Raw genomic sequence first — 17,435 nt, 5'->3', positions numbered from 1 at the left:
GCGCATGCCAAGAGGAGGGAATGTCCAAACAAACCATGGAATGCGTCGATGATAACCGGGCCAGCAACTGCGGTACATCGCACGAGCGCGGCGGAGGTTGGTGGCGGTGACGGAGCTGACGTGCGCATACGTGACTGACCGCGCGTACGAAGTCTTAGCGAACGCATGGACCAGGCACAGTATAACTTCTGCTGCAAACCGGGTACTTCAACCGACCAAACGCTTAGATGGAGATGTGCTTATTTCAACACCGAAGGGAGCAAACAGGAATTACGTACAAGATGGACGATGCCCTCTTATGTCTCATGTTCGAGGCTTGGCGCATTGGGTGCGCAGCATAAATACTAATGCTTAGTGTGTGTGTGTGTGTGTGTGTGTGTGTGTGTGTGTGTGTGTGTGTGTGTGTGTGTGTGTGTGTGTGTGTGTGTGTGTGTGTGTGTGCGTGCGTGCGTGCGTGCGTGCGTGTGTGTGTGTGTGTGTGTGTGTGTGTGTGTGTGTGTGTGTGTGTGTGTGTGTGTGTGTGTGTGTGTGTGTGTGTGTGTGTGTGTGTGTGTGTGTGTGTGTGTGTGTGTGTGTGTGTGTGTGTGTGTGTGTGTGTGTGTGTGTGTGTGTGTGTGTGTGTGTGTGTGTGTGTGTGTGTGTGTGTGTGAGAGAGAGAGAGAGGAAAGGCCGGCCATGTTGTTCTGGCGCTAAAAATATGCAAGTCACTTCGGAAGTTTGAAAGAAGACCTTAGAATTAATCGCTCAACGACTGAAGTCACTGAATCTGTGAAATCTTTAGGGTGTACACTTCGACAAATACGTAACCTGGAGTAATCACACAGATTTCCTCGCAGGGAACCTTTCCTAAATCGCTGATTTGGTCTATTGACCGAACTTTCTGCCCCGTTTCGCTAAAGACTTAATATATAATTCCTTATTTATGGGCCACTTAAACTACTGTTACCTTTTATGGTGTATGAATTCTGCAACACACATTAAGAAGTTGTACGAACTATAAAAGAAAACTGTTCATTCTATATGTAACATGTCACACAACTTTTTTTAAGCCTCCTTATTTCAAGAGCTTATAACGTTGAAAATTAAAGATCTTGTGGGGTACCTACCGGTAAGAGCCTATAAAAAAAGAGCACAAAAGAAATATAAACGTTATTAAATTAATAGCCCAACTCAACAGGCGCAAAGATCCCTACACAACCCTGTTGCCGGAATACTGGTGCATATCTCACACACGTATCAATTACGACACGCAAATGCTACGCTCTAGACTGCCTAGGCTACTTCATGGTTACACATTTTAGTGCCCTTTAGTTGAAGCGATAACATCAAAGCGTATACATAAGCACTGTTAGTACAGAGAAAAATAACGAGAAGCAGAATACGAGTTGTACAACACCATAAGGCAAAAAAAAAAAATTTTTTAAAGCACGGTAGCGCGAGAAAAGAAAGAAAACTGAATTTCATTGTGGCCACGGCGCCCCACTATTCAAACTGTCTAGTGTCCGCGGTGCCTAGCACATAGAGCTTCAAATTATAGCCTTGTGAGTTTACGCGGACCCACAGAAAAAAAGAAAGCTGCATTTCCATTGTAAATCGCAGCCGACCAACTGCTGTCCCCGACTGTAGTACAAGAACAGCAGAAGCAACACGATCCCTCATCGCAGCATACGAAACCGAAACCGCACAGACCGAGCAAAGACAAAAAGAAAACAAAGAACGAAACGCCAATGGATAAAGGTGGGTGGGGAAAAAAAGAGAAATAAAAGAGAGAAACAAAAAAGGCGGGGAAAATTTAGCGGCGCCCGCACCTTTTCACGCGCCAGCGACCGCCGATTTGATGCGGGCGTTAAGACGAGAGCGCGAGCGCGCGCGACCGCTCGCCAGCACGTCAACAAGACAAGCCAGAGCCGCGCCTCCGGAGTGCGCGCGATGGATGGATGGATGGATGGATGTTATGAGCGTCCCCTTTGGAAAGGGGCGGTGGGTTGCGCCACCAAGCTCTTGCTATTATACTGCCCAACGTCCTACCTAGGTTAAACAAGAAAAAAAAAGAGACTATGAACTTCCACAACCAAATTTTCTGACCCCCTACTGCGAGCTTTACTTTTGTACGTCTCCGTTTTTTTGTCGTTTCCCTACTTTTTCTTCCACCGATCCTTCAATCGCCTGGAAGCAACGAGCTAGCGCCCCCTGCGAAACGGGGCAGGTGGATTGCGCAACCAAGCCCTTCTTATTTTGCCTAATGTCCTGCCTATTTTTGGAAACAAAGAAACAAACAAAGAATTTCCAGCATCAAACTTCTGAACAAGAACATGCAGACAGCGCGGTGCTCCGGAAGACAGGCGGTTCTCGAAATAAGGAGCTTGCAGCAGCACAGCACAGTGAATTGAGTCTGGACACACAAATGCTGCTGCGCATTCTCTAATGACAAATCTGCTTGTGCAGCGCATGAACACAGACTGAGCATTGTAGTAGGCACGTCTGCTGACATAATCGAAACGGATTAAAGATTTGCCCGAGCGATCTACACGTTACCGTGGCATACAGCGGTGACAAAGTTTTAAGAAATCAGGCAGACAGGAAAGACGCTCCTGCCTGCCTGGATTATTATTATTATTATTATTATTATTATTATTATTATTATTATTATTATTATTATTATTATTATTATTATTTTAACCGCTGTATATCATAGTGCGTTCCTCGGCCAAGAAAATATTGCAGGCGGGTTAGGTGAGGACTGACTGACGCGTTTGTTAGTCCTCAAGCGCCCTCGGTGAGTTAGGTTCACCGAACAACGGTGTGCAGACAGATGTTTTTAACTGCGGCCCAGCCAAAAACTGTACATGATTCTCCACAGTAAAGCGAAAACATACCTAATTAGAATGCCTGCAAAAACTGCTGCTGAGATTATACAAGGAAAAACCCGCAGTGGCAATTTTATCAACTGACCTCGACCTAATGCATTATGGCGCAGCAGCTGACTCTACTTTAAAATGTGAATATTCCTTGACTTACGTATTAATATCCACCGCAGGTGACTCGGTGACTATGGCATTCTGCTGCTGCGCACAAGGTCGAGCATTCGATCCCCGCATTCTGGTGGGAGCAGAATGCAAGAAACGCGCTTGAGTACTGAGATTTAGGTGCCCCTAAATAAAGCCCGGTGGTTATTAATCCGAAAGTTTCCATTACGCCGTACTTCCCACATTACCCACAGTGCAGTTTTGTAACACTGAACCCCACAAATTGAATTTTGACGGAACGCCGAGTTGACACTTCCTCTGACAGTGGTCCGTACCACAGATGCCTTCTCTTCAGGCGCTTTCCACGAACGCCTTTACAGGTGATGCGTTATGGCTGATGTGAATGCGAAGCTAAATGTTTACAGGCGAAGCGCGGGCTTTGGCTATAGTTTCCATAAGGAATTGCTCGAAAGCGTCAAATACGAGCAATATTTCAGACGCGTTAGCCATATGAGGACAACGTTCTAAAGTGCGTTTTTAAGGCAAATGAAACTCTTAATGCAATTAACCGCTCCAAAGCAACAGCATCGCTGGAATTTGAGTTGCAATTCTTCAACGTCACACAAGTCTGCGGACTTTTTTTTGTTATGCATATAGTTATTTGGTGTTGCGTTTGAATAGAAAAAGAAAGAAGAAAAGAGGAACAAAATTGAGAGAAAAACACGGCAGACTATATAAGGGCGCTGCCAAAAGGCCGCGAGCGCAAAGGCACTATATTTCGCAAATCTGGGATGCGCACTTTTTTGGGGGGAGGTGTGTGCTGCCGAGCGCGTTCGGAGGGCGTGACGCAACTGGCAGGTGGGTGACGATCGAGACGCACCATGGCACGACCCGCGACAGACCCACACCCATGGAATACACGGGAGGGGCGCCGCCTCCCACCTGCTGCGGTAGCAACCGCAAAAGCGACATCGCGCAACGGTGGGTCGCTTATCTTCACTTTTACTTCCGGTCGACTCCACGATATTGGCGCCGCTGTTGCTGACGGCACTCTGCTCGCGCCAAATTAGAAGTGATAATATATCGCCGGCTACTACGGCGGTGCACACTGCCTTCGTACAGGCAATGCACCGCAAGCGTGAAAATGCCGTGCTCTGCGGCACTTATAACCTACAGCTGTATTACATGCGTGCCCAAGCCACGCACACTGAGGGTCCCATACTAATCAAACGGCACATTCAGCCATTTCTTCGCACCAAGCCATGGAAGCGGCTAAATTGCATCTCTCTGCGCATCCTGCCACGGGCGGGGTAGATGGATTTTTTTTTCTTGTTCCCATCCATCGGGAGGATTTGCCGCGATGCATATGGGGTATAAAACAATCCAATAGAAGCTTGTAAATCTGCGTTGCGCAAGAACTACAGTAATGTCTGTGCATATTTAGCGTCCAGTACCCAAAGGGCGTAGTTTTCACGTATATCTTGCTTTAGTTCAGCCTTTCTTAAGATATTAAGTCTCATAATCCACGTTCCAGGACAGCTAAAGCAGGCGTCGAGCGTTTTGACGTTGCCACAAGAGTCGAGCTGGCTCAGGGCGCGCTTCTTGGTCGAATTTTGTCGATCCCCAAGCCCAGGTAACGGACAGTGTAAGCGTGAAGTGTAGTTAATCGGCGATATAGTAGCTTTACTTAAGCAAAGGACACTACATCGAAATCAGAAACGTGCCGGGCAGCTCCGGGAAGCGCTCCAAGTGACATATGAGCGACGTTATGGGCAAGCACATGCTGGCAAAGGCAACGCTACAGTGGCGACATTTCAAGTAGTGTTCAACTACAAATAATTCGAAACGTTCTTGTTCCTCCTTCCCCACCAATCCACATTTCTGTTTCCGCCCTTATTTGGGCCTATAGCACGTGTTTCTGGAAGTAGAAAAAGAAACGGTCGCGCTCGAGCGCTGCTTAGATTCCCGAACCACGAACAGATTCTTGCCGTCGCCGCTTTTCTTCCGTTTTCTTTTTCCACACAAGTACGTTTATCCATGGCTTCGCTCAGTATGTACGCATAGCGAGTGGCTGCGGGGATCGTGAGTCCCAAGTATTACGTTACTAACTTCCTCCTTGAGACAGCAAGCCAGTCGCAGCCCAGCGGCGAAATGCCGGCAGAACGGCTGTCGGCAGGCGTCGGTTCACAAGCGTGACGAGAGCACCTGCGGAACTAGAGACAAAAGGAGCACCGCCGGAGAAGGGGGGGGGGGGGTGCAGCGCGATTCCGGGCGGCAGCGCGGAGATGTCGGTTCTATTGTGCGCTGGGGAGTGCGCTACTCGAGTGGGCCGACGCCGCGCGGGGCATACGTGACGGATCGATGCAATGTAGTAGACTCCGCACGCCTATACACATAACGGGGCTGACGTGGAACAGTTGGGGGAAGCCAGTTCCAGACGCGTCGACCTGCCGCGAAACGCAAGCGACGCGCGTTGGCACTATGCAAAAGGTAGACGCGCCACCGACATGAACGAGAACCGGAAACGGCTGATCAGAACGCCTGTTACGCGCAATTACATGGAAGTGCGACGAGCAATCGCTTTGCAGCCTGTTTCTAAGCATGGAGTATGGCCCCGAGTGCACGCTCTGCAGTCTGAATTCAGCCTTCCAAACGTTTTTGAGACAGTCTGCGTTTACATTTGTCTATATAAGGCCATACTGGTGTGTCTACAGACAACTTTTATAGGCAAATTTTATGGAGTAGTCCATATATAGTCTAAGGACTTACGCAGCCTAAACTTTTTATCGGCTATTGTCGATGGAACGTTGATAGAGAAATCCCATAGACTGTTCAATGTACGAATGTACGCGCCGTACATTCGAAGTCGACGTCGAATTTGCAAAATCGGACGCACCGGATTGCGGAGTGACAAAGGAGCGACATTTGGTCGAGGTTTTCCACTACCGTGGGTACCCAGTGCTAAACTCACCTTGTCCCAGGCGGCCGAAATTCATGCATACGGAGCCGACCACTTCATCGCTATCGCTATACCGGCCCTCTGTGAAGCCAAAATCAATCAATTGATTTCGAATGCAACACGCGTTGCAAGTATACGAGATGGCGGCACGTAAGCGGGCAACGAGTGCTTGCCAACTTACAGCTTGCCCGTGCGAAAAACGCGGGACGGCGCAGAAGAACTAGCTTCGTGGGGAATGAACGCTGGAGCGAGGGAACGTCATATGCGGTCCCAAGCTATACAGCGTACAAGTGAGCCGCTAATCGAGCCTGGTAAGTTCGCGTGAAACTGAAGTTCACTATGGCATAAACGACTGCCAGTCAACGACCCGAGTGGGCTGAAAGGCGAAGACCGAGTTTATCTCGAGTTTCCTCCGCACGAAAGCGCGCTATAAGAAGAGGACGAAGACGGACGAGAAAGAATTAAGATAACGTGTCCCGACTTTTCCCCAGCCACACCCGCGCCGTCGCCAGCGTTTATACGCCCACCCAGACTGCTATAATTGCGGTAAATACATTACGGCGGCAAAATGTGCCGAGGAAAAGAGCAACAAGAGAATAACAGCTTAAGGAACCGTCCACACACACATATATGCACGAACACAGCGCCGGCTCCGCAACGAGAGCAAGCGGCAAAGGCGACCCCATGGTTCGTCCGCCGCGCAGCGGAGGGACTGACTCGGTTTCCTTCGCCCTGCTTCCATTTCGAGTCACACGGGCGCGGGTCGCGCGATCCATCCTCGTCCGGGGAAAAAAAAAAAATAAAGGAGCGTCCAGGAAGACGGACCATCGTCCCCTCCGATCTCTTCCCGCGAGTCGCATACAGTATGTATACCTACACGCGACGTCACCGGGGCTGTCGCATAGCCGCGGGGCTGGACGGCTGCGCGCGGGTGGCGGTCTATATACTACCCACGATTTCCTCGGTCATAACGCCGCTTTCCCCTGGTGTAAAGACAATCTCGGGTGTTCGTCGCTTGAGAAGCAGCCTAAAATCGGAGCGGTGACACTGTGTCGCCGAAGCGGCGAGCCGAATACGTGCGCGCCCTCCCGCGACGGCTGTCCCACGGCGGTTTCGGCGTCCCTCGTCGCTGTTAATTATATACGCGGAGCCAGGAGCGGCAGCATAAGACGCGCGCCCTGGAGGCTATACGACACCCTTATATACGCAGGCTCCTTTTTCAGAAGCAGGCTAGACGACCAGTTCGGTTACATGAAACGGGCCACGTATACTTCTTTTTGGCGGTGAGCCGCGGGCTACGCACTCCTATAAGAGCACAGGAGTGCCGACAACATGTGAGGGAGTCACCGTTTGTCCGATGTCCGTAAACTGCGTTCAGGACAGTTCATTTCACGCGTTGGAGAAGCACGTTTACGCTGTGGAGGCGTCCGATCAGAGGACGCGTCCAGATCAACATACGAGCATCTACGGCCCGCGCGTGGCGCCACTAGCAGAACACTCCCCCGAAATTTCATTTTTCACCGCCGGAACAATGAGAAGCATTTACATACGAGATGACAACATCCCCCTCCGAAAATAGATTAACCCCTAGCCGCGCCGCTGTCGCAGCCATTGGATGAGCCCCTTCATCCCAAGCTGTCAAACTGGAGTCCCACGCCATCCACTTATACCTCACCGCCGGTCGTCAAAAATGAGGCAGCGCCGCGCTGGTTAAGCGCTGCTGCAAGACAAGCGACCCACGCCATCCACGCTAACGGGCCAGAGAGACCGAAAAGTCAGCAAACGCAACTCTCACCGGGGGCTTTCAAAGACCCATTAGGCCGAAACAGCGCGCTCACGGCAAACAGAACCGCAAGGGCAAGCGCGTCCCACGCGACTCGGCCGCGTTGCGTGCAAACGACGGGACGGAAGCGAATGTGGCTACTATGGCAGCGTCCTGTGAGCGACACAGTGCAGAGAAAAAGAGAGCGAGGGAGCCGTCATCGGGGACAGCGGAGAACAAGGTCAGCGCGGACTGGCCCGCCGCCGTGCACATCGGCCACGCGGGGACAGGAGCACGCGGCCGACCCTGGTCACCGCGTTCGTGAGCACACGCCATGGACTATGGCGCTCAGGGCCCAAGCGAAGTGCCTCGCGAGATCCTCGTGACGCAAGTGCGCTACGACGCAAAAAAAAAACAGGCGTGACCGCAGACCACGGACTGTATAAGCGTACGTGCGAGGCGGCAGTCAACGCGTTTGCCCATATACTGAGCGATGGGACTCTAATGATGGTTGAGTTTAAGGTCGTGAAGCTGCACAGTGAGCTGAGGGTCGCCGTAGTTGCTGTATTACTAACTATAGACCACTCACACAGCTTCTCTCAGCAGCAGAACAGCCACCGAGCAACCGGGGCAATTGTTGAGCACAAATTTCGCTTTCTCTCGCAGTATCTCCGCGCGTATACACTGCCACTCAAAGCGAATCCTGCTATAAGCGTTGCGCAAAAGCACTTCCACAACGCCGCGGCGGCCCATTAGCGGTCGCGCGGGAAGTGCACTTCGCAACGAGCGCGTTAGTCCGCGGGACGCCACGGGACCCCTTTCTGGCCGCGAAAGCGCGCCGAGCACAAGACGACGGCAGCAGCTACGCCAAGGCCAAACGCGCGCAAGAGCCATCGCTCGCTGAGGCAGGGGAGGGCAGGATGGATCGGGTCCCGACAGGGCAACGGGGGAATGCGAAGCGGCGCGGCGCTCGAGCGGAGCACGCAAGCGCGGGAGGACACGCGCTGACAGCGCGTCCGCCCCGGCCTCAGCCGGCGGCGGAAGACGTGCGACGCCCTTCACCGGGCGGCCGGAACGCACGCCAATATGCCAGGCACGATAGCGCGCGCTGACAGACGCAAACACGCACAAAGCGCGTGTGTAAGCTCTGTCGACGGGCCCACCGGCGCTTGCTCGCTGTCGTCGGACTATACTGCCGACCCAGTGATGTCCATCGGTCACGTGAACCGATGCGGTTTACGTCCCAAAGCAATACCGCCCAATGTTACACAGTGGGATATAATAATTCTAGAACTGGCGTGCTTAGTCCGTACTGACTCTTTACTGAGCATACCAGCGTTTCTGCATTCCACTCTACATCGTGCCGCGTCCGTGAATTGTGCCCGCGGCTTCGTGTTCAGAGAGTCAACGTTGTTGGTGTTGCGTTAGCATACAATTAGCACACTGCAGGATGAACGCAGTATAAGTCACTCTAGAGCTGCTTAATCGGCGCTCCACTGCTATGGAGAGGACTCACGTTTGATCTCTCCCCCCCCCCCCCCCCCAACCAACCCTATTACTGCTACCACCACCACACCGCTGTCTCGCATCAACTAGCACAGAACTCGAGCTAGATCCCCCATTTTCGAGGGAATAAACAGACCCTGTACGTAACGACCTCTGCCTCTCCTGAGCGAAGTGTTTGCTCCCTGAAACACTGCCAAATCACTTCACGGTAAAGCAGTCGAGGCACGCAACCTATTGCTGTTTCGTTATTTCTGCTCTCAAACGAAAACAGCATGCATCAAACAGTCATCCTAAGTAAGCACCAAGACAGCGGAGACGGCCGTAACGCCTCGTGAGCTGACAGAGGGCAAGCAACGTGTGTGATAAATCGTCTGTATACGAGAGAGTTCCCAATCTGTAACTCGCTACCACCGCCACATAGAATGCCGACTGTGTGCACATTTTATTAACTTTATTTTCTTTCTCTTTTTTTTTTCAGCAAGGGACACGTGAAACGAAGTAATACAAGAAAAAATCTTAACTCCGTATCCTTTCCACTGCATGGTCCTCTAAAAGCGATGGTTGCACGGGGAAGACGTACAGAATAGGATTTTCTTTTCTGGGACGGACACATTATCAGCTACTTTCTTCTTTGTTTCCTTTTCTACTACTACTCCTACTACTGTTACCAATTATTATTATTATTATTATTATTGTTGTTGTTGTTGTTGTTGTTGTTGTTGTTGTTGTTGTTGTTGTTGTTGTTGTTGTTGTTGTTGTTGTTGTTGTTGTTGTTGTTCTAGTCGCCGTCGTCTCAGATGCCGTGCCTTGAAAATTTTTGCAGTTGGGGTACCTTCAACACACACGTTGAACATATCCCGAGTGAAGAAACTCAAACCAATTCCAATAATCCCATATTACATACGGGAACCCCATGCGGTTCCTTATATGGGATCCCATAAGTTTCATGCGGAATGATTTCATACGGGTTTATTGACACGGGTGTGCCCGGCCCGGCGTTAGCACAGCGTGCGCTAGGCGGCGAGCGCAGAGGGAAACGCTTCTACTCACCGCGGCATGTTCTTGATGCGGACGCTGGCGGGTGACGAGACGGTGGGATTCTGGGCGCGCAGGTTCTCCATGCCTTCCGTCACCGAGCAGATGCCGCCACCCTGCAAGTACAAAAAGAGAAGTGCACGTTGTTATTGAAGGACTTCCACGTAAACCTATCCTATAATTACAATAATGCAAACTAATATAGGCAGGCGACATGATACGTGCACACAAATGTAAGAACGAATCTGTACAAGTAACCAAAAAGAAGCCCGGCTAATAAAAGAAAAGAAAAAGCACCCATAAAGAAAAGTTGCGCTGGATATGACAACAATCAGCTTGGATGATGACCAGGCGACGAAAGAGAGAGAGAGAAAAATTTATTCAGCAAAAATAGGGTTAAGGGGACCCGAGGGTGGCTGTTCAGTCCAGGACTATACAGTGGTCACTACCACGCGCCAGGCCTGGTCTAGGAACTCAATTGAGTCTCCAGGTCAGGTGTGCGTGCGTGTGTGAGTGTGTAAAAGAGGAGGGAGGAGGGGGGCGGTACTCGAACCTTTTCTCTGAGCGGGTCTTTTTCTGTGGAGTTGCTTGCATTTCGCAGTGGCCGTGCTGCCGTGTGTGCGCTGTTAAAATATATGTTGCAATTAAATAGACGGCGGCTTGTTGCGCAAAATCTCTGACGGCGGTCTCAAGAACGTCTCTCAAGCAGCGGCCCGCAGCGGCCGTAGAAAACACCCATTCCTTCAACGCTGGAGAATTAATTGCTCGGCGTAACTTCGCCGCCGCTGTGTCTCGTTATAGAAGAAATTACAACCACTGCCGCAGTGTAGGCGAGGTGTGATCGTAGCCTACTGCCAACTTACGTAGTAAGCGACCCGAAACAGCGAAATGGAACAAGAACTGCTCATTATATATTAAAAAAAAGAAAGAAAGCGGACAGGTTTGCCGGCGTAGAAGTATACGCCTACACGCTACCTTCCAAGGAAAGGGAAGATGGGAGAGAACTGTCTTGGAAAGAAGAGGGCCGAACTGAAGCGACCGCCGGTATGCGCTCCTCCTATTACCTCGCTCAGCTGCAAGGACGCGCACGCTTATATTTTTCCTTTCGCAACAGGATAACAGAGCTCCACCGCAGGGTTATCACCGCCGCGCATCTTCGCCTCTTTCAACGGGTTCTGCGCGGTAATGTGAGCGACGAGAGATGGTTCTCAGTGGTAGCAGTGGAGAGCAGGATCTTGATGTGGCTCTTGCGCTGTACAAGCGAAAAATTCCTCGTCTCCGTCTCTACCACAGAGTACACGGGTTCAGTGCTGTTCTGCGATATGCGTATACAATAGTACTTTCTTACCTCCATCGTATATTCCCTGTTCCAAAGAGCACGCACAAGTACAAGGAATGAACGGTAGGCGCAACCACCTGCCACAATGATTTGTACTTTAACGCATTAGGCCCTACTACAACCAGGGACTAGAACACTCTCCCGTGCACCTCAATCAGTGCAGTTATCTAAGTCAATGCTTCCGAGACTGCCATCACTACCTACTTTACGTATCTGTAGTACGCTTTTCCTTGCATGTTTTTGTATGTATGTCACCCACTTTTCTTTGTGAAGTCTTGATAATGAATGAATGAATGAATGAATGAATGAATGAATGAATGAATGAATGAATGAATGAATGAATGAATGAATACTCTTATAACGCTTACAATGTATTTTGTACTCTTACATGGGCGGCGCGAGAACCTTGCAGATCGGTAGTGAGGTTCAACAGTTTTAAAGTGCAAGTTCATTACACCCTGTACAGCTAAAAACAGTGCAACGAGTAAAATTGAGTACCCAGACGCAGTTATTATCAACATTTGCACCTGGCTATTATTTTCTGCAATATCATCTGCATCACTTAATATGTCCAGCTTAATATGTTAGGCCGAGGACGAAAGTGTTCCCTATAGTTTCGAATTCTACTATTACCCGTAGCCATCTGTTGTTAAGCTCTTTTACATCTTGTCGCCCCAGCTAAGTGCGTTGATGGTTTCCGATTATTTCTATTCACGTCCCCCTTTGAAACGGTCCGGCCACAAACAGACACGTAGCCTACTTGAGCTAGACAGGTTTTACTACATCTATTGCAGTCTAGAATTTTGGCTATCTCTGCTTTACATTCTCTGTCTTCATTAAGACATCATTAAGACGGTATTGTACTATCTGCAGTCAATATGCGAACTGCTGTGCGCGTGCTTTTACCAAGGACATCGTACCAAGGACAACACAGGGGAAATTACTTGTACTTACTAACTGAATTAAAGAAATGAAAAATAAATGAAAATAAAAGTGGATGAAAAAAACAACTTGCTGTAGGTGGGGAACGATCCCACACCTTCGCATTACGTGTGCGACGCTAGCATAGCATCACACACCTAAGTACAAGTAATTTCCCGTGTGTTGTCCTTGGTATATTTGTTGACTTCTTATGATATGATTATTAAAATTCGAGCCATTCGGTTAACCCCCTTTCTTCTCGTTCAAGCAGTGTCCGTGACACATGAGTATATTTGTCGTATGTCCTCGCGCCTGTTGCTATTCCGTGGCCTGCGCAGAAAGCACGCGCAAAGCTGCTCGCATTTCAATCACGGTACATATAGCACAGTTACATATGCCTGTAATGTATTTCCAGTCTACAGCACAGCACCCCTACGACAGTCCAAATAAACCTTCGGTGGGGCAGTCATTGCGCGTGGTGCTCGTTTACGATAAGGGGTTGAGGACCGTCACACGCGGCTGCAGACGGCTGGCTCTCGCCGTTGACACGGCACGAACGAGGAAGCAACGTCGCGACACCGGGGCAGCCTGCCAAGGACCGAAGCTCCCGACCTCGGCCCCCATCGCCTCCCCCCCCCCCTCAGACCCTCACCCCTCTTTTTGCGTCGGAATAGCTGCGCACTTCCAAGGCCTAAATTCGACACAGAGCCGGTGTCTCGACGCTGTCTGGCCTCCTTTCCACCGCATCAAAGGCGGTGGAAATCGCTACAAGGGCGGACAGCGAGGCGCACACCCCATACAGACACGGACGGGACGAGATAAAATGACTTGCAAAGCGACTCCCATTTGAAGAACCGGTCCGCAGCTACGCATCAAATATTTCTGCAATGCAGGGAAGCCGCATAAGTACACGACCACAAACGAGACAACTATCGAGAAAGTGGTTAAACAAAAAGAATATACAGCGGTTACTTTTCTGCTAAACACGCTGCCAGTCGAAAGGCCGAGCTGGTTCGTTCATCGACGCCCAGACAAACAACAAAGCGAGGAACCGCCACCTCTAATTTCTCTATATGACTATACAAAACACGCCCACGCATGCATGGAAACGTCCATATTGATGTCTATTTCCCCCATGTGTGTCTCCGGCGGGCAAGCACTGCATTTATAAGGATGGCAAAGTGGAGGGGAACAGGTAGGAGCTCTTTTTTGTACGTCACTGAATGTCTAACTTGAACACCAACATATTATGTATTCGAAGTACCTCGAGAGAAAGCTTACGCAGTGACAACGGGAGACGCGGCCGCTGTTTCCTCGCTGACGAGCTGGAGCGCAACTCCCGTGAGTGCGCGTTGCACGCAGCAGCTTTCCCACGTGAGTCTGACGCGGTGCGAAGAGAGAAAATTACGAGCGGTGTGCTGATGATACGGAGGCCTCATTAATAATACCAGTGCCACTGTTGCGCAAGACGAACATAGAGTGCATGACGGCGTAAGGAAAAGAAGAGAACGTTGCTATCACTCTAATGCTTCCCGTACGGACCGGCAACGAAGAAAGGGGAAGGGCAGGAAAACCTGGTAATTAATGACTGCTGTCACTGAAGGATTGCACACCCTGCAGGCAGACGACGTATGAACGCGTCATAAGCGAGCTGACCACGCCGGTCCGCGCAGCATCTCGCGCTGATGTTTCCACTGCTTATGCATTAGTTAAATGGCAGGCCGTGAACGTAGGCTCCTCCTTCCTTCGTCCAGCTAGGCAAAGGCGAATTGGCCGCATCAAGGAACATTCTTGTTTCTTTTGGTTATGTTATTTCATTTACCCCACATAACGAATGCAAGAGTGGTGGTCCTTCAATATAGAGGACATTTAGGCTTGTTGTTGCATGATCATCGTGTTGTACAGCGCAGAACGACCATAGTAGACCATGTATAGAGCAGGGAACGACCAGAGAAGGAAGGACAAGAAGACACACAGAGTGGAAACTACCAACAGAGGTTTATTATTCTAGAGCACAATTTTAATTACGTCGTAATTACGTAATTAAGTGTCATATGCCCGTCATAATTTACTAATACAGCTACATCCAGCATCCCCCTTTAAGGTCCCGTCAAAAGCCGCAACTCTGAAGACTCGGGATCATGGGAAAGCAAACTGGGGCACGCGCCCATTGCAAAATATTGGATAACTAAGAGAAGAGAACATACGTCGATCATACGGCGTAGACACACTAACTGCAATTCGAGGCTGTCTCATTTTACTCGGTATTCTAAAGGTCAACAGCGAAGTATCGGCGCTTGCATCACTGCTTACGATGAGTACAGTCAACCCCAAAATTCTATGGAACACGAAACCTGAGAAAAAGCTGAATATCTGCGCAGCGTCACAACGCAGCCTACTATTCACATTTACAGCTTCTGCCAGTACATATGTGAAGAACATCTTGACGTTCGGTTTCACAGGCTACTGTTACAGGCTGCTCGGGTACCGAACGTTTTCCGAGATACCGTGGTCCGTAAACTTTTGTGGTTGACTGTACATCTGCCAATCAACGTTTTAGGGAAAGGGTAACCACATGAAGAACCAGATGAGCATGAGCAATGTAATTAATCATCTAAATAATTACGAGCCGCATACTGGAATCACTGGTTATCAGCACAGAGTATAGGCCGACAGCACAATCGGCAACGGAAATGAAGCAGAACCTCGGTACTGCACCTCCCTAACTCCACTGCAGTAAAGCGAAAGCTACGCGTCGTGCCAGCAAAGCAGAAAGGATAAACCGGCACCGCACGCGACGTCGACTGAATGGAAGTTCCAGATTCAGTGATACGCAATACGCGAGCCGTCCCTCATTATTTAAAGGATCGGCTGACACGAGCCCTATGGCATTCGCTGCACTATCCGCAGTCTCGGTAAGATTTAGAACGCTTCCCTGGACGCGGGTGAGAGAAACCGCCTACCTGCTGTTCTGACTGCAGGACCACCTACGAGCCTTTCCGAGTAAAACAATAAAGACCGGAGAACGTAAACGAAAGGCGCCATGGTCACGCATAGACGTTGATTCGAATTTTCTACATAATGGCTATAGTCTCAGCACGCGAGAGATTTTGTCAAGTAATGTAGTTACCCATTTCATCAGGAACTAAGCGGGCAGAACATTTTCCATTTCTCGTCGTCGTCAGTTTTGAGGGCAATCAGAAGTCGCGGATACTGGACACGCCAAAGCGCCGCAGTCTGACTGCGATGAATTAACGGCGCCGGGGCGCGACGCGCGAACCTGCTGCGGCGTCTTCTTCCCTCGCGAGAACCCGCCGAGTGACTGCATTCATCTCAATCCCTCGGTTGGCCGCTCAAGCGGGAGCCGCGGAACAAGAAAAATGGCACACGAAAACGACCGGGCTGACGGGCAGGAGAAGCAACCATCGCTGCGTTGTGTCGCGTGTTCGCCTTTCGCGAGACAATGGTCGCGCCCGTTCATTTACGTTTTCTTCGAATGTCTCTCGCTCTGTGTGCCGTTGTGTGCGCGTGTTTTCTTTTATCTATTTTTTTTCTGTTCATTTCCTTTCATGCGAGATGGGAGAGAGCGAGCACTCCATTGTACCGTTGTCACCGCCGCGCACTTCGCGTGTGCAGCTCCGATTTGAGCTGGCGAAAAAAATGTGAATGCGCGGTAACTCTCGATCTTGTCGGCGGCGTGCTGCAGCAGAAAAGAACGCTTTTAGATGCCGCACAGCCTTCGTATGACCAAATCATCTCTGCTTGAAATCTGCTACAGGGTGGAAGTAAAACTACTCATAAAAGGAAACTTCGCCATCCATCTGCTCACAGCAGGCAGACCAAGGAGGAAGCTTAGCCGTTAAAGGTAAATGCGTCCTGTTTCGAAATGTGTTGGGGCCCGCGACGAATTTTTCTTGAACTGTGAAGTTTGCCTCTCCAGGAAGCCGCACGGCTTCTCGTGGCAAGCTTTATTCAGGAAGACCAGCAACTGGAGGCAAGTTCCGAAAAGCTAGCTGCTTAATACTATCGTTCAACGAAACGGAAGCGGAGTGTCAAATCTCTGTTCTTTGTTCATACACTATTGTACTCGGCACCACGATCTCTTGTTTACCAAAGGGCAGATTCCTAAAAATAGTCCGCCGCGATTAGGATAGACTGCAGTTCCTTCAACGAGAGCAACTCAATGGCTCTAGACCCAATAAACAATCGATTATACGCAAACAGCATTCGTTAATCCTGCATACAAGTTCTTTAGATGAATTTATGCAGTAACTCCAACGCGACCAATTATATACAGGCACAAGAAAAGTGGAAAACATGCGGAAATTATGGCGGACGAGAGGCGAATTTTTATGCCAGAGCGCATACATAAGTCTGCACACCCGAATACAATGCATGAGCAGGTTTACAGTCAGGCTGAAATACAACTTTGAATAGCCGCTAGTTCATACCAAGCGTTATTCTGCTCTTGTTATTTTCTCTTTTGCAGACAAAGAGGGAACAAGAAAAAGAGTTTCGAACGATATTATATATATATATATATATATATATATATATATATATATATATATATATATATATATATATATATATAACATGCAGTCATGCCTCAAGCTTACCGCCACGTTCCCCGGTGACTCTTTCCTCACGTGCGCAGACACGCACCTATATCAACTTTGCAAATGCAGGCAGCATCGAGCGAAGCGGCCGTGACAATGACCATTTCCAATGCAGCCGAAAGCGGCGGGGGAAGTCCCGTTACTTCCGCATGAGCAAGCGCGTTCCACCAAAGTCGATCAATGCACGGACATCAGCTGCGAGCGCCGGGTTCAACGACCTCTCCCCGCGAGCTCGATGGTCGCGCGACACACGCCAGTCCTGCAGCGGCTTCGCGCCGCACGTCGGCGTAAACGAGCCCTCCGTGGATTGAAGCGAACGGACGTCAAA

The 17,435-nt window shown here is 49.9% G+C and overlaps 1 protein-coding gene across 4 annotated transcripts in view; it reads right to left on the bottom strand.

The window, feature by feature from the left end:
* Positions 1 to 17,435, bottom strand: part of CdGAPr (GTPase-activating protein CdGAPr) — a 317,407-nt gene that overhangs the window by 152,765 nt on the left and 147,207 nt on the right. For all 4 annotated transcript variants that reach the window (XM_075692467.1, XM_075692469.1, XM_075692468.1 and 1 more), the window contains one exon: positions 10,244 to 10,344. In XM_075692467.1, the coding sequence (XP_075548582.1) occupies positions 10,244 to 10,314 (71 nt within the window). In that variant the 5' untranslated portion in view covers positions 10,315 to 10,344. The remainder of the gene's footprint in view (positions 1 to 10,243; positions 10,345 to 17,435) is intronic.

This window comes from Dermacentor variabilis, chromosome 5 (assembly GCF_050947875.1).
Source record: "Dermacentor variabilis isolate Ectoservices chromosome 5, ASM5094787v1, whole genome shotgun sequence".
Taxonomy (NCBI): domain Eukaryota; kingdom Metazoa; phylum Arthropoda; class Arachnida; order Ixodida; family Ixodidae; genus Dermacentor; species Dermacentor variabilis.
Note: the sequence above shows the minus strand (reverse complement) of the source record. Positions and strands in the feature narration are given on the sequence as shown.